The following is a 19,785-nucleotide window of genomic DNA, read 5'->3' on the forward strand; positions in this document are numbered from 1 at the left end:
ATGAGTTACCTCATACAATCATTTAAATTAGTATGTCAATATTTATAAATGCACAATTAAATAAAGTTAAGTATCCTATAATAATGTAATAAGATATCTCATTCTAAACTACAAAGGTCGAAGATGTCACTATGGTGTAATTAAGAAAAGAGTATATATCTAAGTAAGGATTCAAACTTCTAAGTTCTAACATTATGACATAATTAATACTTCAATTAATATTCAACATCAATCTTATAATTGATAACTAGTATTTTTTTTTACCTACCAAACTAAGCTCGAATTAATACCTACTCACTAATATATTGGGTGAATGGTGAGACTTTTGCTCAAAGTAGACGAGCATGATTTTTCTAATGATATTGAACACCCTAATTAGACCAAAAGTCTTTTTTTTAAAAAAAAAAAAAAAATTCTTATGATAAGATATGAAAATGTTACAAATTAAATAAAAAAAGAAACAATTATTGGGATTAATTGGATGAATATTGTAGTTTTGAAAAAAAAAATGGTTCATTTTAAAACAAATTTGGTAAATATGGTAATTTTTTATATTGGAATATGCCGCTTGATATAATGGGTTTGACTGAATACCTAATGTTGATAATAGTGTGTTTTATCAAGGTATTTCAATTCGATACACCTAAACTCGAATTAAAACTTACCAATTAATATATTACGTGAATGATGAGAGTTTTGAGCGGGCATGATTTGTCTAATGATATCGAAAATCCAAAATTAGGCCAAATATTTTAATAAAAAAATTATTTTTATATGATAAGATGTGAGAATGTAATCATAATATTAATTTTCATCAGCATGTCCATATTTCCATTGATATTCTCACGTTTCTATGTATTCGAGATGGATATAAGTGATGAACCGATATTTCTATTATATCGTAAAAAATCCACGAAACATAATAATTAAACAATAAAATATCGTTAATATAAATAATAAATATGTAAGTTTGTTTATAAAATCTTGATATTTTTGTGGAGATGGACATTTTAAACATGGATGTAAGAACAAATAAAATAAAAAATAAATAAAGAAGAAAAAGAATAGGTGAGAAATAAAATTCTCTAAAAATTACTAATAGAGAGAGAGAGGGAGAAATAACAGAAGAAGACAGCTCACCAGACCCTAAACCAGACTTTCTCCAAAAAGCCGTATCAGCGCCATTAGAACAAAATTCCTTCTCTCTTTTTCTCTCTCCCTTTTCCCTTCCTTCTCTCCCCCTCTCTCCTTCTCGCCTGCCAAACAAACAAAATTCTTCTTCCCCTTTTTCTTGTTAACTTCCCATAATTTCTTATGGAATTCTGGGTAATCACTCAATTCATTTCCTCTTCTTTTCTTCATTTTCATCCCCGCTCTTAATCGTAAGTTTCTCATCCTTTTTCATTTTTCATGTTTTCCCTCCTCCAATTTCTCTTTTTCTTTGATGGGTTTTGATTTTTTTTTCTTCATCTTCCTATCTTTCCTGATTCTTCCGTTGCACAATTCTAGCTCCCTCTCTTAATTTCCCCTTTTTCTCATCTGGGGTTTTGTGGGATTTCGTTGACATTTCCGGTTTTGCTTGTTTAGATTCAGAACGCGGTGAAATTTGAGTTCCAGAAAGTTTTGACCTGAAATCCATGGCGCTTTCTGAAATCGTGCCGGCATTGTCCGAACCCGCGTCGACGACATCCTCTTCTTCCTGCTCTGGCTCTGTTTCTCATCGGAATTCTGAGGATAAACGCCGGTTTGTTGATCTTAGAGGTGTACGGTGGCGTATAAATCTTGGGGTTTTGCCTTCTTTGGCTTCTATTGATGATCTTCGTCGTGTTACAGCTGATTCGAGAAGAAGGTTTGTTTTTGGGGGGGTTTTCCCTTTTTTTCCCCTTAATTTGTTTCTTTTGATTACTTTTCTCTTGTTGGTCATTTTTTATATTGCTGGCCAGAGTTTAATGTAGCTTCATTTTATGAAACGTTTCAATAATGTTCCTGACATTCCTTTTCCATTTACTAAATCTGTTTATAATTCCTCCCCTGCCGGTTTACATGTTGACGATTCTATAATTGGGAGCTTACATATATGTGGTTTCTTATTTTGTTAAGATTTGCTAGTACTCGTCTAATATTTTTATAATGGATTCCATTCTGCGTGAATGTTCCTCCTCGATTTCTAACTTTTTATGTGCTCTTCATCATGTCCTTAAATGATAATTAGTGCAAGCCTGTCTGGATTTTCCTTGGTTTTTGTCGTTTAAGTTCCCAAATTAGTTTCTTTTGAAAGGTTGAGCTTATAGTTTCATACAGAGCATCGATTGTTTGTCTTATTGAGTTGTATTTACATTTCATTTTGTTCTATACATCAATATTGTGTAGTCGGCGACTGTAATTAATTCTAGAGTTTCTTTCTGAAACTTTGTTGTAGAATGTAATGATGTAGACGACTGTATATCAACAATGATGGCTATTTTTTTTTATAAGAAATCAATATTATATGAACAATTTCAAATCTGATTTCTTCTCCATTTTATTAATTCAAAATTGAATCATTGTATTTAACCCTTTTCCTTTATTTCTTTCTTTCAGATATGCTATGTTGAGAAGACGCCACCTTGTTGATCCACACGTTTCCAAGGATGGAAGCAGTTCTCCTGATATTGCAATGGATAATCCTCTATCACAAAACCCAGGTAAATTACATCTCCTCTTCCATCTCCAATCTAGTTTGGAAGGGTTCTGAATCTTAATGCCTTCGGTATTTACTCGTGAAAATATGCCTTTTCTTTTTCTCCTTCCCAAATGTGAGCTGGGTGATTCTTATTCATAAAGGGGTTCCCAACATTTATATTTCCTTGACATTTAATTGTTAGATGAGTTTTGCTGCTATTTAAGTAGCAATGTCAATGTTTGCTTCTAATTGCCACCATCCTGTACTGCAGATAGCATGTGGGGCCGCTTCTTTCGGAGTGCTGAGCTGGAGAAAATGGTTGACCAGGATTTATCACGTTTATATCCAGAACATGGAAGCTACTTCCAGACGCCTGGATGTCAAAGCTTGCTTAGAAGAATTTTATTGTTATGGTGCCTTCAACATCCCCAGTTCGGCTATAGACAAGGTAATTTCAGCAATTTACACTGAAAAGAATAAAAGCAATTCCTGTTTCAGGTTTTACTAGTTAAATATCACGTACAGGATGCAAAGAATTTTCTAATTCTCAAACCAATGATTTCTCTTTTATATAATATCATTGGGAGAGGAGCTATGTAAAATAATTGCTCCTTTTATGATTCTCCAGTAACTTTTCCTTTCTAGGAAAAGCTAAAAAAGCGTTGGAGAACCACATCTATTGAAAAACAATATCACAGGTGAGATCTTTGTTTTTAAAACAATTTAAGAGATTAACAATTACAAGATCCCTTTTCTGGGTGTTTATATTGCTCTATTTTTTGTTAATATTGAGAGCAAGAATGATTTAAATGGTATGATGAGCATTGTTAACCATTCTATATGTTAGCTAGGGCTATTATATAGCCCTTGTATCTGAATGTCATTTATAGTGAGACCTACAAGCGCGAGTAGTGTGGAGAAACTGTCACATAATTGGCTACTGTTTTGTTCTTATTTACAGTAGTTATTTCAATAATGATGGGAATTATTCTTTGTTATGGACCTTATGATTAGATGCAAACTTTTAACCTTGCATTAGTGGTTAGCCTGAATTTTTGTTTGATTTGACATGTTTGCCAACAACTATTCTCTGATAAAAATTGGAACCAAATGAAATGCAAATGAAAAGCAAGTCGCTATCTTGTATATTCTTTACTATTCCCAGCCCTTGAAGGTTCACGTGTCAAAAAGTTTGTGATAAAAAATGTGCTTGAGGGTTTATCTACTTAATCCGCAGCACGCAGAATTTTCTTAACTTCCTGCCGTTATATTTCTAAGCTATACTCCCCTGTTCTATACTGTAGGAATGCACGAACTTTTGGCTCCTTTGTTGTATGTTCTTCACGTTGATGTGGAGAGGCTTTCCCAAGTGAGAAAACTTTATGAAGACCAATTTGCCGACAAGTTTGATGGCCTCTCATTTCAAGATGGTAGTTTCAAATATAATTTTGATTTCAAAAACCGTCTGGATCCAACTGAAGATGAGTTTGGAGCTGATGGAAATGTGGAAAGCGTAAAAAGTCTTTCAGAGCTAGATCCTGAAATACAAACTATTATATTGTTGACTGATGCATATGGAGCTGAAGGGGAACTGGGCATTGTCCTTTCTGAGAGATTTATTGAACACGATGCATATACCATGTTGGATGCTTTGATGAGTGGAGCCCATGGGGAAGTTGCAATGGCAGACTTTTACTCTCCAACGCCTGCAGGTGGTTCCCTTTCAGGATTGCCTCCTGTAATTGAAGCATCTTCTGCTTTATACCACTTGCTCTCACATGTTGATTCATCCCTACATGCTCACCTTGTTGAACTGGGTGTAGAGCCTCAGTACTTCTCTCTCCGTTGGTTAAGGGTTTTATTTGGTCGTGAATTTTCGCTTGAAGACCTCTTGACAATTTGGGATGAAATATTTGCATCAGATAATAGAAAATTTGACAGAAGTGATGAACCTGAGACAAGCTCCAGCTTTGACTTCCTTGGTTCATCTCGTGGTGCATTTATTGCTGCTATTGCTGTTTCTATGTTACTTTATCTGCGATCATCTTTACTTGCCACAGAAAATGCAACTTTATGTCTTCAGAGATTGTTAAACTTCCCCAAGAATGTGGATTTGAAAAAACTGATAGAGAAGGCGAAATCTTTGCAAACATTAGCAATGCATTCTAATATCTCATCGACACCCTTGTTGTCTGGAGCTTATCATAACCATAGCAAGTCTATGGTTGCACGAGGTAATGGCCATTCATCTGGTTCTGTTTCACCAAAAACTCCATTAAATCATGTTCCTGAGAGTTACTGGGAGGAGAAGTGGAGAGTTTTACACAAGGAACAAGAATTTAAACAAAGTGGCTCAAGAAGTCAGAATGCAGCCCAAAAGAAAGGATGGTCAGAGAAAGTGAGGTTCCTGTATAGGACAGAATCTGACCCATCTCCAGCAAAGCTGGTGGGTGGCAAAAAGAACACCAAGTCCTCTGTTAGGCGAAGGTTGCTGGCAGATTTGTCGCGCGAACTTGGTGCAGAGGAAGACAGTGAAAAATGTGGGAATGATGAAGTCGATAACAAGGATGATCTCTCGGTAGAAGGGGAGGTGGATGGACAAGATGGCTGTGAGAAGTACATGGAAAATGCTGAAGACAAGAGGTGTGAAAGTGGAATTGCTGGCAGTGAAGAAAACTCTTCAATATTCTCAGACCCAACAAGTTCCTTCAGTGGAGCAAATGATAATGAACATGACTTAAATGATTCAAGCAGAAGCAGTGTTGCTTCAAATTTGTCCTTGGATGAAAATGATGATCAGTCCCAGTCTGTAGTGGAAGGTTCGCCTCTTCCAGCTCCAGATCAGTATGAGAACATCCCTGAAAAATCTGGGTGCACTAATGATTTTGAGGGCAATGCAGCAGTGGGGACAAAGGATCGGAAACTTCTTGGAAAATTTCCATGGTTTTGGAAGTTTGGCAGAAATGCTGCTAGTGAGGGGAAAGCTGACACTGAGACTTCCAAATCGACTGGAGCCGAGAGTAATCCAATAAAGAATATTGATCCCCCTAAAATTGATGGGGCTTGTAGTACTTCTGTTAGCGGCAAAGGAGACGGTGTGGATCAAAATGTGATGGGGACTCTCAAGAATCTTGGTCAATCTATGCTCGATCACATTCAGGTAACATTTCTAAATTTTGTTAATTCAACTTCTGGGGTTCATGTGGACAACTCCCATAAAGAGGATCCTGTTCCCTCTAAGATTATGTGTCACCACATCTTTAAGTATGAAAAAAAATAATAATTACCTTTTGCAGCACCATAATTTTAGGCCCCGGACAGGTTTTTAGAAACAGTCTTGATAGGTATGTAGTTATTTAAGTTTATTGTGAGAGTTAGGAGCTGAGCGAAGAAGGTTCCCCCTCTCGGTTTGTTGTATATATAAAATACCTGAGCTTTCATGGTTTTCTTCTAGTTTATTTATATAGAGTTAGAATGCAAAATTTTGTCAAGAAAATTGTTGGCTCCACTCCTAGTGAGAGTCCCTTATAGATGGTGTCAATTGCTCGCACAATAAGAAGAAACAAATTATGGAATCAAATGCTAACGGGGAGAAAATGAATAATTATGGTTATCAGAACGACGATAATTTCTGTTAATTTGGTTCATCTGTGGTTCCATTCTTACAATAACTGACAATTTGCTTGGTTGACAGGTTATAGAAACCGTATTTCAGCAAGAACGGGGTCAAGTAGGATCATTGGAGAATTTGTCGAAGAATCCTTTAGTTGGCAAAGGACAAGTAACAGCCATGGCAGCTCTCAAGGAGCTTCGGAAAATCAGCAATCTCTTATCTGAGATGTAAGACGGTTCTATTTTTACTTAATTTGTATATACATTTTGTAATTATATTTTTAGTGGCGTAATAAAATGAGTTTATCTGTATTACTACTACTACTACCTCATTCAATATGTCGGGTTAAAGTCTAAACCATGGTTGCAGCGACATAAACACGCTTTTGTACCGAGAAGGCATTAGCTAGAATAAATGGATACGAAATTTTGTTGCAATTATCTATTCTTTCTAGATTCATAAACTTGGATTATGAGCAGGAGGGGAGGGTTTAAGTTGGTATTGTTATGGACTTACGTTTGAAACTTATTGCAAAATGGCTTGAAAACGTCCTGCAAAGACAAGCTGATTGTTTTTATTGTTTGCAGGGTGAGAGTTGTGACATAAAACTCTTATAGTTGTAATGAAGTATGAACTTAGCTGCAATGGAAGAACTTCATAATAAGTAAACTTACCCATTGCTTGGAGGATCAATAAGCAATTTATTTATTTATTTTTGTTTAGAAATGTTGTTTAAGACGTTAACAAAGGGCATTTTTTAGTTCAATAATTATGGGTTGAGAAATTGAACCATGGACGGTCTATTTTTTTTTTCCCAACAAAATCCACACATTCAAGATAAAATTGAATGTTTTACAAGATATGGGGAGGAATTGAACTAATATTTATAAATAACCAAAATTAGATTCCACCAAAGTAATGACCAATGCGATGGTGAAAATTGGATATGCCAAATCTAGAACAAAATCTAGATTATTGAATCATACAATTGGTTGAGACCATTATCCATTTGTATTTTGGCTCATTTAGTTCTTGTAATTTTCAAATGTTCATCTTGGTTTATCTACTTTCAATTAGGGACTAAAATGATCCTCTCTTCATCAACTAATATGTAGGTTGATAAATAACAAGAATCAATGTTGTAGTCCATTATTGATTTACATGAACAAACTATTATAGATCTAGATTCAAGAGGTTTAAGTACTACTTTTGATCACTTTTTTTTTTTTTTTTTTACTTTGATTTATTTTAGTCTCTATACCTTTAAAACGTTTATTTTCGTCTCCACACATTCAATCTTGTTCATTTTGGTACATGTACTTATAATTTGGTTCATTTTGGTCCCGTGCTTTTCAAAAATGACTATTTTGGTAATTTCATCTTCATTTTTATTTCATTGTTAAGGGACCAAAATAATCATTTTTTAAAAGTACGAGACTAACATGAACCAAAGTTAAAATTACACGGACGAAAATACATTTTAAAAGTATAAGAACAAAATAAACCAAAATTGGAAGAATATAGATTAGAATAGTATTTAAACCGTTCAAATTTTTTTTACTACAATAATTCATTTATAAAAAAAAAAGAAACTACGGAAAAATTCAATATTTATTCCATATTTGTCACATTGCACCACTTTTCAGTTTTCATCCTAATTTTTTTTTTAATTGAATCATATTGGGCTCTAGTTCAAAATTTCTATGCTATATGGTTACATTGCAAGTTCGAGACCCCCTCTCTTTCTACTAAGGCTTTTTGCTACTTTTAGATAGGCCAAGGATTGCTAAGAGGTTGGAGATTCCAAAAGTTTGAATTCTTTCTTACTCACCACTAAGAACAATACTCGGGTGAAGCCTAGCCTACATCTATCTAGATGCATCTTCGTGAATTATAAAGAAAAAAATATTTAAAAAATAAAAACTTGTCACATGACAACTTTTAATTGAGTATTTAGATAAGATACACAAAGATTGATGTAATATGTTTCTATAACTAATTCTAAATATGTTAAATGGCGATACAAAAACTTTCTCTGAAGTGGCACGGTTATTTAGGATATCAATTCATCTTCCTCTTTTTTTCATCGTATCTCTTTTAGGCCATATTGCTAGGGAATACAATCACATTTTCGATATTTTAGTTACTAGAGGTAGATAGAAATTTGTTTCTTGGGGCAGTTGTAAATATAACTATCAAGTCCAAAATATCAGTAGATATAGCACAATCTAAAAGAATTTGTAGATATAGTAAAATTTAGATTCAACTCTCAAAATCTATGATAGACTGCTGCTATATTTGAAATTCTTTTAAAATGTTACTATACATTTAATTATTATCCCTAAAAGTGCTATGTGTTGGAATTTCCCTTGTTTCTTTATGATCCACCATTTTCCTTCAATAACTTATGAATTTCTTGGAGAGTACAATCAAAGGTAAAGGAGATTCAAATCACAAATCTTGTGGTTGCTAATATATTCATATGTCGATAGGACTATGCTCAGTTTGGACTATGCCCGACATGTATTTTCTTTCCTTTTTCTAGTGAGGTTTTTATTGGTAAAAAAAGAAGGGCTGTCTATACTAATAATCTAATTAAATATGTCAAATTATCATAATGATTTAAATCTCTCTCTTTTTTTTTTTAATAAATAATCTAATATCATACAATATTACATAAAAATCAAGTTCAAAAGTCCATAATACCCCATTAATTTATAACCTTTTTATTAAAAATATCGAAAAGACACAGCTATGGAAAACATATGGAAATCTTAAGGCTACCTAATTTTTTTCAAAAATTTTCAAAACCCATCGCAAAAGGAAATTTCTATTTCCATTAAATTTATGAGATTTTATTTCTTTTAGTCTTACCATTTTTTCTTTTCACAAATTTTGAATTTTAATTTAAAATTTAGAATCTCCAAATTCGGTCATTTTCATTTAATACATAATTATAGTACCAAATCTTGATTTTCATATATGTTTCATTTTTTTTATATATACTAAGTTTATTTTAAATATATACCATGTTGTTTCAAATATATACAATGTTTATTTTAACTATATTTAGAATAATTATAGATTTAAAGTTGTTATATAATATATATTATTTTAGTCTCATTTTTATGAAAATATATATTCTACTTACTTTGTCACATCTATCCATATATATTAAATATATGCCTAATATTATATAATAATAATGTTAGGAAAAATTCCAAAATACATCTTTAAACTATGGTAATTATTGCCATTTTTACATGGAGTCGATACTTTGTTCGAAGATAAAAAGTTTCATTGAAGGTGAATAATTTTGAGAACAAAATAACCATAATACATTCCTAAGATTTAAGGATATATAACATATTTGTAAACGAATAAATTAATGAACAACTAAATGAAAACACTCTTTAATGATGATATATTTCGTAATTAATGATCAATAAAAAAACCTCTAAATAATTAATATTAAATTTATTTTGATTTCATTCACTATTATAATTATAAAATACTAGGAAAATTAAATAAAAGAGAATGTACTACAAGTTTGAATTTATCTTAAAAAAAATCTGCAGAAATCTAATTATAAAATATCGTTCAAATTTAAGTTAAAAAAAAATACTAAAGCTATTAATTTTACCATTTACCTTTTCTTTTTTTTTTTTTTTACTATATACTTAATTTTTAAGAGAAAAAAGTTGACATGATTAAGTTGATATGTGGGACATTATTTAACGCGTTATTATAATAAATAATAATCATTTTGGGTAGAATTCCAAGGCTATGAAGGATTTTTTATATGATTGACATTAAATCAACTTTTTGCAATCTCTTTACTAATAAAAGTATTACTATAAAAAGTATTAGATTGGGAAAATTTATGACTCAATTTCTCATTATTTTTATTTTCATTTTTTTTACCAGAATCATTATTTGGTTTTCAGACTTTATATTAAATCCAATCTCTAAAGTAGACCCGCTTTCGTTTGACCCCAAAATCAATATTCAAAACTCACCAAAAGTTTCACATATTTTTGGTCTTCAATTTTATTTTCCTTTTGATGATAAATAGATATTTCGTAAATTAGTCTGTCCTTGTTTGATAGCTATTTTAGTTTCCATTTTTCTAAAAATTTAAATTTATAAACATTATTTTTATTTATGATTTTTTTGTTATCTACTTTTTAAAAGATACTTGCTAAAGTTTGAAAATTAAGAAAAATGATTTTTAAGATTTTGGTAAAAAAATTTGATTATAAATTCAAATGTTTCTTTAGAAAAGATGAAAACTATGGTAAAGGAATGGTGAGAAACAAGCATATAAGTTATAGAAAAACAAAACCAAAAAACTAAGACATTATTTCATAATAATTTGGATCCCGTTTGGTAACCATTTTGTTTTTTTTATTTTTGTTTTTGAAAAGTTAAGCCTATGGACATTACTTCCACCTTCAAATTTCTCTTTATTATCTACTTTTCACCATTGGTTTAAAGAACCAAACCAACTTTTTATAACTAAAAAAAGTAGCTTTCAAAAAGTTGTTTTGTTTTTGGATATAATTAAGAATTCAACTATTGTACTTAAGAAAAAATGCAAATCATTGTAAGACATGTGGATGAAATATGCTTAATTTAAAAAAAAAAAAAAATGATTACCAAACGGAGCATTGGTTTTTAGTTTTTTTTTAAAAAAAATAAATCTTTAAATACTAATCACTTATATATTTATATGTTTTGTATCCACATTCTACCAATGTTTTCAAAAATCAACTCATTTTTTTAAAAAAGGTAGTTTTTTAAAACTTATTATTTTTAAAATTTGATTAAGTGAAATCCATTATAAAAAAAATATATTAGGAAGAAACAAAGCATACATTTCAAAATAAAAAAACTAAAATGAGATTGTTATCAAATGAGAACTAAATAGCTATTAAATTAAATAAATGTATTTACAAAATACAAATCATGGAAAACAAATAAATTTTTTAAAAAGTCAAAAACAAAAAATTAAGTTCTTGTTTAGTAACAATTTAATTTATGGAAATTAGGCTTATTTTCTCTCAATTTCTTATCATCTTTTTCATTTTTTAAAGTAAAAGAGCCAAATTTCAAAAAAAAAAAAAAAAGTTTTTAAATTATATATATTTAAAATTTTTAAAATTTAACTTGGATCTTGAAAATATCGATAGAAAGTAGATAACAAAACAAAAACTTCAGAGGTTAAAAGAGGTGTTTTAATCTTCAAAAATTTAAAACAAAAAACTCAATAGTTACAATAATTGGACTTAAATGGTTATTAATATAAATTCTGAGACATAATTACAATATCTAGTTAAAGAAACCTTAAACAAATTAAAAATTAAAATTTTTATTTACGTATTAATGGTTTAAGCTCCACAAAAAGTAATTCTCACCGCACACAATCACACATAGACAAGGACGACTTCTCCAAACATAAATGCAAAAATTTTGGGAGTTGGTTTTCTTTAACGTATATAAATATAGACAATTATCTCATTTATATGTTTTTTTTAGATGAAATCATAAACAAAGTTACGAAGATATATATTTTCTAGAGAGTTTGATTGTACTTAATACAAGTAAGATCGAGAGTCATAGCTCAAAATTAACCATGTTGGTATAATTATAAAGTGAGACAAATGAACGATGAGTTTCAAAGGCAGTCGTTTGAAACTGTGGATGACTATCCTTAGATGTCAAACAAAGAGTGGCCAAAGATCAATTGAACTAAAGATGCAATATGGTAGTCAATGCTAAATGATTTCATAATGTGGTATGTGATTGAGGTTTGTCTAAATTGACGAGATGTGTGCTCCCCAAAAAAATTAAAAAAAGAAAACAAAGGAAATGAACTAATTAGCAAAAAGACAAGAGAAATGATCAAGATATTACATAAACGTTAGGTTCTAAAGACAAACTTATAACTATTTAAGGCGAGATTGGATGATAATTTGTTTGAGGAAAGAAGTATTAGGAATCCAACCAAAATTGAATACTTACTAAGAAAAGAGAAACATTTCCGAGACAACTATCTCTATTGGTATAAAGTGTTTTAGATTAAACAAAAAAATACGAGAATGTATATCTATCTAAAGTAGATAATATCACATCATTTATAGAACATCGAATTTATCCAGCTTCTCCAAATGTTTAATGAAAGGAAAATTTTACCCTATACACTTTTTCTTTTGCTTGCTAAATTGTAATCTTTTACCAACTTTTTTGCCACTAGATCGCCATGGAAGAATTTTGAAAAAATGCTTTTGAAAAATTTGTAGGAACCCACAAATATTATGATTTGAGAGAGAGAAATGATAGCTTCCCAAATAGATCTTTTTATAATTTTTTTAAAAAATAAAGATTATTGGGCCCTAAGCTCTTTTCATTTTGTTAACTTTTGTTTATATTATTATTATTATTATTATTAATTTTGTAGTTGGAGCTGGTGTTTTCCCCTGAAAGAAAAGAATTAAGTTTGGACGGTTTAATAAAGTAAAAGTCTTTGGAAAAGAAAAATACCAAGAAAAATAAAGTTGATTGAAGTGAATGAATTGAATTTCCTCACCAACAACCAAAAAAAAAAAAAAATTGACTTTCAATACTTTAGTTATTAACCGATATCATATAGATCATAATAATATACAAAAATTCTTGTGGACGATAATTTTTAAAGTGTCTAATAAATTTATGAAACATTCACAATCAATTGACATAACAAATCTTTTAGATTTAATTTAAATTTAGCATTAACATTAATGTAACTCAGGTACATTATCACATCTTTAATTTTTAGACCATTACTTTATTAGGTCAATTAAGTAAACCCTGATTAAACACGATGATAGAAGATGTCTATATAAAGATAAAATCCTATGAATTAGTTCTTTCTCTACTTCAAAAGAAAACCAAGAGAGAGAAACATAATCTTTTTCAAGATCATTATCATGGATTAGTGTAGGTTACTCTATTTCATGTTATTGTGAAAATAATTTGGTTCAGAGATTTTGTATTTTATTATTTTATACAATATTAAGGTTTTATTGTGTAATCATGCAAGTTAAAACTTACCGCTTGAGAAGGAGATGTATGAGGATAAAAGAAATTATCGTATATTTGAGAAGATTTTATAGGTATTTAAACTCAGGATCTCCTGCTTTGAAATCATGTTAAATCACTAGTCAATTCAAAAACTTAAGATGATGGTTTATGATAAATTTAATATTATATCAACACTCTAATAGTTACGAGGGAAGAAACTTTACTTACTCATTTTTCCCTTTAGTTTTCAATATATAATTAATTTACCCTCAACTTTAATAATTAGTTATTAATAGTTCATTTTAAATTATAAATAAAGTTTACTATATAATTAATGGATCGTAATTTTTTTTATACCACCTTGAAAAGGGTAAAAAAGTCAAATAAATTTTAAAACGTCACAAAAGATCAATCAATTAAAGTAAATAAAAATCAAAGTTACAAAATTAAAAAAATATATAGATATAAATAACTAATTATTGTACTAAAAAAAACTAATTTCAAAGTATAATTACTTAAATAATATTTTGAAAACTACCCATTTAGACCAAAATTATTCTATTATTAAATACCATTTTAGTCCCTATAAGTTTCACAAACATATTAATTTAATTTTTATTTAATCCTTAGGTTTTAGAATATTATATTCTTACCTTAGTTTTGAGTTTAGGTTTCATTTGGACTCTACATTTCAGTATTTTACATTCTTACCTTCGAGTTATTTCTAATGCTCACTCTAGTATTTGACATTAACTTTAAATTGATTAATTTAAAATAATTATGATGTTAAATTAATTTTATAGTGTTCAAAAATTAATGAAAACTACTTTAATTATAATTAACTTAGTTATTTTACATTACCTATTGGATATTAACACAAGGATTGAAAGTTGATATTTAATAAAAAAAAATCGTGATTAAAAGTATAAACTCGAAGCGTTAGGAATCAAACTCAAACACAACTAAAAAGTTAAGAATAAAAATGTAACATTTTGAAATTTAATGATAAAATAAAAATTAAACTCAAAACTCAGGGGTAAACTCAAAACTTAAGAGGCCTAATCTTCTGAATGTGCAAAACCCACCTCATAATGGTAAAGGCAACAGAATGGGGTAGAGGCCATGGTGTGTACCGTACATCTACCGCCTTTGTAGCTTTAGTCGTAGATTAAGGATCATGCGGAGACCCCTAACTTAGTCTATATTTAGATTGTCACTTCATAGGTTGCGTCAACAATCAGAACAAATACAATCTACTTAAACACGCTTTGATAATTTACAATATTTTGTAGTCTAGATACCAAATAGAAGCTAGATTCAAAACTTAAGAATTCAAAAGAGTATTTTTTTTTTCAATTAAAAATCTTCATTTTTTTTTTTTTATAAATTAAATATCACATTGTCTCCCTAAAAAAAAAAATCACATTGTCAAATGTGACTTTTATATATATATATATATATATATATATATATAATTATCAAATTGAAGACTTAAAATGAATATATTATAACAAAAATATGTTTACTTACAAAATATATGAAATCATTAAAAGAAAAATACCTAGGACATGTGCAATGCAGTTAATAACAAAGGTTGATTTCCTAAAATATTCCGATATATACCTATATATTGATTGTACGATAATTAATTTTTTTTTAAAAAAAGGTATGAAAATATATAAAATAAAGTAGTTAGTTATAAGAAAACTAGCATGAAAAATATATAAAATAAAGTAGTTAGTTATAAGAAAACTAGCATGAAAAATATATAAAATAAAGTAGAACATTTTATATGATATTTAATAGAATGAAACCTGCGTAACAAATATGAGTTTAGTTAAATAATGAAATTCAAAACTTTAAAGCTCCATCTGGTAATAATTTCGATCTCATTTGATAATCATTTAGGCTTTGTTTGGTAACCAATTTTTTTTTAGTTTTTATTTTAGAAAATTAAGCTTACGGACATTATTTCTACCTCCAAATTTCTTCCTTTATTATCTATTTTTCATCAATGATTTAAAAAACCAAGCCAAATTTTGAGAACTAAAAAAGTTATTTTCAAAAAGTTGTTTTTGCTTTTATAATTTGGTTAAGAATTCAATCATTGTACTTAAAAAGAAGCAAATCATTGTAAAAAATTGTTGGATGAAATAGGTTTAATTTTAAAAAACAAAAACAAAAAACCAAATGGTTACCAAACGAGGCCTTAGTTTTTTATTTTTATTTTTGAAAATTAAACCTATAAACACTACTTCTACCTCTAAATTTTTTTTCTTTCTTATCTACTTTTCACCTGGTTTAAAAAACCAAGCCAAAATTTGAAAATTTTAAAAAATAACTTTTGAAAAGTAACTTTTGTTTTTAGAATTTGGCTAAGCATTCAACTATTGTACTTCAGAAATGTGCAAATCATTTTAAGAAAAATGGAAGAAAATAGGCTTAATTTTCAAAAATGAAAAACAAAAACGAAATTGTTACCAAACGAGGCCTTTGATTTTTGCTTTTGGTTTTTGAAAATAAGTCTATTTACTCCACATTTCTTACAATGATTTTGCATATTTCTTAAGTACAATGATTGAATTCTTTGCTAAAGTCCAAAAACAAAATCAAGTTTTTAAAAGCTATTTTTCTAGTTTTCAAAATTTAACTTGGTTTTTTAAACCATTGGTAAAAAGCAGATAACAAAGGAAGAAATTTGCAGGTAAACATAGTGTTTATAGATTTAATTTTCAAAAGCAAAAACAAAAAATCAAATTGCTACCAAACGGGCCCTTAAATTTTGTATGTAGTTATTTTGTGAATTTTATAAAAATGTCAAATAAGGTAAAGATCTACACTATATACAAGATTAAAGGTCTAAGGATTTAACTGGACATATAAAGTTAAAAGCTTAGGAACCTATTACACAATTTTTAAAGTTCAGGAATCTAATGGACGCAAAACTGAAAGTTCAAAAATCTATTAGATAAACAATATACAAGAAGTGAGAATGAACCATATGATCTCGAGGTCGAATATACAAACTTTATGTTAGTTGAACTACATTCATTGTGTCGATGCTTGTGAAGTTGAAAACCAAAAATAAACACAATTCTTAAAATGATGTAACTAAACTTGTAATATACCAAACCTTAGTTTTTGTAGGGCAAATAATAAAAGAAAAATGATTCTAAAGAAGTCTCCCCAAACATATCTCAATTGCTTGCACTTTAGGTCACAAATTAATGAAGTATAAGGAAAGTTGTCTTTTAGTGTACAAGAAGCATTCCTAGCTAATTTGATTGCAATTTTTATTTTTAGTTTGTCTTTAGAGGGCAAAATAATTTACTATTTACTAGATATATATTATATTTTTATTTATCAAAATTGTCTTGTAATTTCAAGAATTAATGTGTTTTAGGTTCTTGAATTTTTTTCTAATTTTCTTAGTCCTTTAAGCTAGGAATTAGAAGCATTTTGGGAAGATATAAATTATAAAATAAAGAAATTGTTAACCAACAAACTTATTCTTTAAGAAAAAGGCTCATTTGGTAATGTTTTCTTGGTTTCATTTTTGAAATAAGCTTATTTATCAATAAACCATTAACAACATTTCCATAGTTAAAAAAGAAAAATAAAAAATAAAAAAACATGTTTTTAAAAAGAAAAGTAGACTAGTATTCCAAAAGTATTTTTTTAAAAAAAAAATATATAGCTAGAAAGTTATTAATAAACAATCTTTACCTCGACCATTTGAGATATAAGAATAAAAATATCAAATATGTCCTTAAACTCTAAAAATACGTAATATGTAAGTTTTTGAACGTCCGATTCTATGTCTATAACTTATTGACATTATTAAAATTAGTCTAAGATGTGTCTCATGAGATAAAATTAAGTTAGGTTATGTTTGAAATAATTTTCATAAGTTATTTCAGAAGAAGTTGAAATATTTGACAACCGCTCAAAATAGCTTTTCAAATGTATTTCAATCAGTTTTTATAAAAAACGTTTAAATGAAAATAAGTTTTTTTTTTTAAATACTTCTTTCTCAAATCGATCCAAACGAACCCTTATATGTCTATCATCATATATTTTTTAAATGTTGAATTTATGTTATGAACCAATTCAGCACAAAATTGAAAGTTCATAGATATATTTAACATTTTTAGAGTTGTAAAAATGAAAGTTGAGGACTTATAAAAACACATTTTAAAGTCTACGGACGAATTTGAAACAAACGAGTAAATCTGTAATTTAACAAAAATTAAAGTAAAATATTTATCAAATATGGTCAAAATAGTTATCAAACCAACTCTCATTCTTCTATTTATTTTGTTCTAGTACAATACGAGATAGAAAAATTTGAACTACAAACCTATTAATCGCTAATACAAGATAATTTATCAAGATTTGACTCAAAATTGTAAGAAGAAAAAGTGAAAAATGAGTCAACAAAGGATGATTTTATTCTCCACCACCACCAAACAGATCCTTTGTGTTTCTTTCATCTGCCACCATAATTTCCAACATCTACTTTTATATCTCCACCAAACCCCTCAAGTTGAAAACCCTAATTACCTTTTTTATCACAATAATTGAGTTGCTTTATTTTCAGCAAACCCATCCACTTCAATTACAAGTCTACTCTAATTTCATGTTCCTATTGAATAAGTCTTAAAACTTTATAAAATATCTAATAAGTCTAGTCCATAAATGTTTACAATTATATATCTAATATATAGGTGTTTAAATTTTAAAAATATCACATAATTAAGATTCTTAAAATTTTAATTTTGTATCTAATAGATTCCTAACATTTAAGATTAATAAATCAATTATTTATTAAGTTGATTTTTTTTCTATAATGGAATATTAATTTTTTTTTTTTTTTTTTTTTTGTCTAGTAGTGTTTTTAGTTTTTTTAAAAAATTTTAAATAGGTTAAGAATTTATTAGATACAAAATTAAAAGTTTACGACTTTAATATATATATAATCAAAAGTTGAGAAACTACTCATGGTGATCTATTAAATACAAATTGAAAATTCAAAGATTTTTTTTTCTACGTACAAAACTTCCAAACATTGATAATTGTCCATAAATTTATGAACAACCCACCAAAAACTTATTACACGAATCTACCTTGCATTTAAGAACAAAAGACGCATTGCTTGATCTAGCCGTCAGTGAGTTAAAAATTTGCTTTGAGTGCTAGTGGATATATGATTTTTTAGCTACAATAATTTACTTGGAAACCATAGGATGAAAGTCAACAAAATTAATAAATTTAAAGTCTATCTTGGCACTTATATACTGTTGGATCTTTTTAAGGTTATCGTCCTGCAAATAGATTGTATTTGATGAATCCATGACGTCAATATTTTAATAGTCAATGACAATCTCGACACCATTAGTCATGTCACTCGAGATAATAGACAAACACCGCAACAAGTTCTTATATTCAGTGATCTTAATTATGTCGAACTTATTAGACTCATTATTATACATAATTAATAAGATTATCTAATTATCTTAAAATAGAAATTCTAAATGCGATTTGTAAATTGCTGATATGTGGAAAAGTCGATACACCAGGCATTAAAGATCATGAAGCTGATTGTTTTTGTACAATATGAGATGATTACTCTAGATTTTGGTATCTATACCTAATGCAACATAAGTCTAGAGTCTTTGAAAAGTTCAAGGAGTACAAGACTGAAGTTAAAAACTTGTTAGGTAAAAAGATAAAAACACTACGATATGATCATGGTGGAGGGTATATGGACTTAAGATTTCAAAACTATATGATAGAATATGGAATAACGTCTCAACTCTCAGCCCTTGGTACACCTCAGCAAAATGGTGTATCGGAAAGGAGAAACAGAACCCTGTTGGACATGGTTCGGTCAATGATTAGCTATGCTCAACTTCATGACTCGTTTTGGGGATATGCAGTAGAGACTGCAGTTTATATTTTGAACAACGTTCCCTCAAAGAGTGTTTCTAAAACATCTTTTGAGTTATGGAGAGGTCGTAAAGGTAGTTTATGCCACTTCAAAATTTGTGGATGTCCAACCCATGTGCTAATAGAAAACCCCAAAAAGTTGGAATCTCATTCAAAAGTATGTCTGTTTGTGGGCTACCCCAAGGAAACGAGAAGTGGGTACTTCTTTGATCCAAGTGAGAATAAAGTGTTTGTGTCGACAAACGTTACCATCTTGGAAGAAGACCACATGAGGGATCATAAGTCATGAAGTAAAATTGTTTTAAGTGTTTTCTAATGAATCTACCAAAACTTCAACAAGGGTTGTTGAAGGGGCTGATACATCAACAAGAGTTGTTGATATGAGTTCATCTAATCATATACATCCATCTCAAGAGTTGAGATTGTCTCGATGTAATGGGAGGATCATGAACCCACATGTACATTACATGGGTTTAACAGAAGCCCAAGACATTATAGC

General features: G+C 29.1%; 1 protein-coding gene across 3 annotated transcripts; it reads left to right on the top strand.

Moving 5' to 3' along the window:
- The first annotated feature begins 1,072 nt into the window (after positions 1-1,072).
- LOC120079639 (uncharacterized) lies at positions 1,073-6,712 on the top strand. Of its 3 annotated transcripts, none has more exons than XM_039033906.2 (6): positions 1,104-1,382; positions 1,588-1,849; positions 2,581-2,684; positions 2,934-3,110; positions 3,967-5,822; positions 6,357-6,712. In XM_039033906.2, the coding sequence occupies exons 2-6, from the start codon at positions 1,638-1,640 to the stop codon at positions 6,504-6,506; spliced, it is 2,499 nt and encodes an 832-aa protein (XP_038889834.1). In that variant the 5' UTR covers positions 1,104-1,382; positions 1,588-1,637; the 3' UTR covers positions 6,507-6,712. The 3 variants fall into 3 exon arrangements, with proteins under 3 accessions (XP_090170929.1, XP_038889834.1, XP_090170930.1); XM_090314804.1 differs by having other exon boundaries at positions 1,178-1,382; positions 2,934-3,360; XM_090314803.1 differs by having other exon boundaries at positions 1,073-1,849.
- The last annotated feature ends 13,073 nt before the right edge of the window (positions 6,713-19,785 follow it).

This window comes from Benincasa hispida, chromosome 6 (assembly GCF_027475165.1).
Source record: "Benincasa hispida cultivar pf3 chromosome 6, pf3_genome.v1.1, whole genome shotgun sequence".
NCBI lineage: Eukaryota > Viridiplantae > Streptophyta > Magnoliopsida > Cucurbitales > Cucurbitaceae > Benincasa > Benincasa hispida.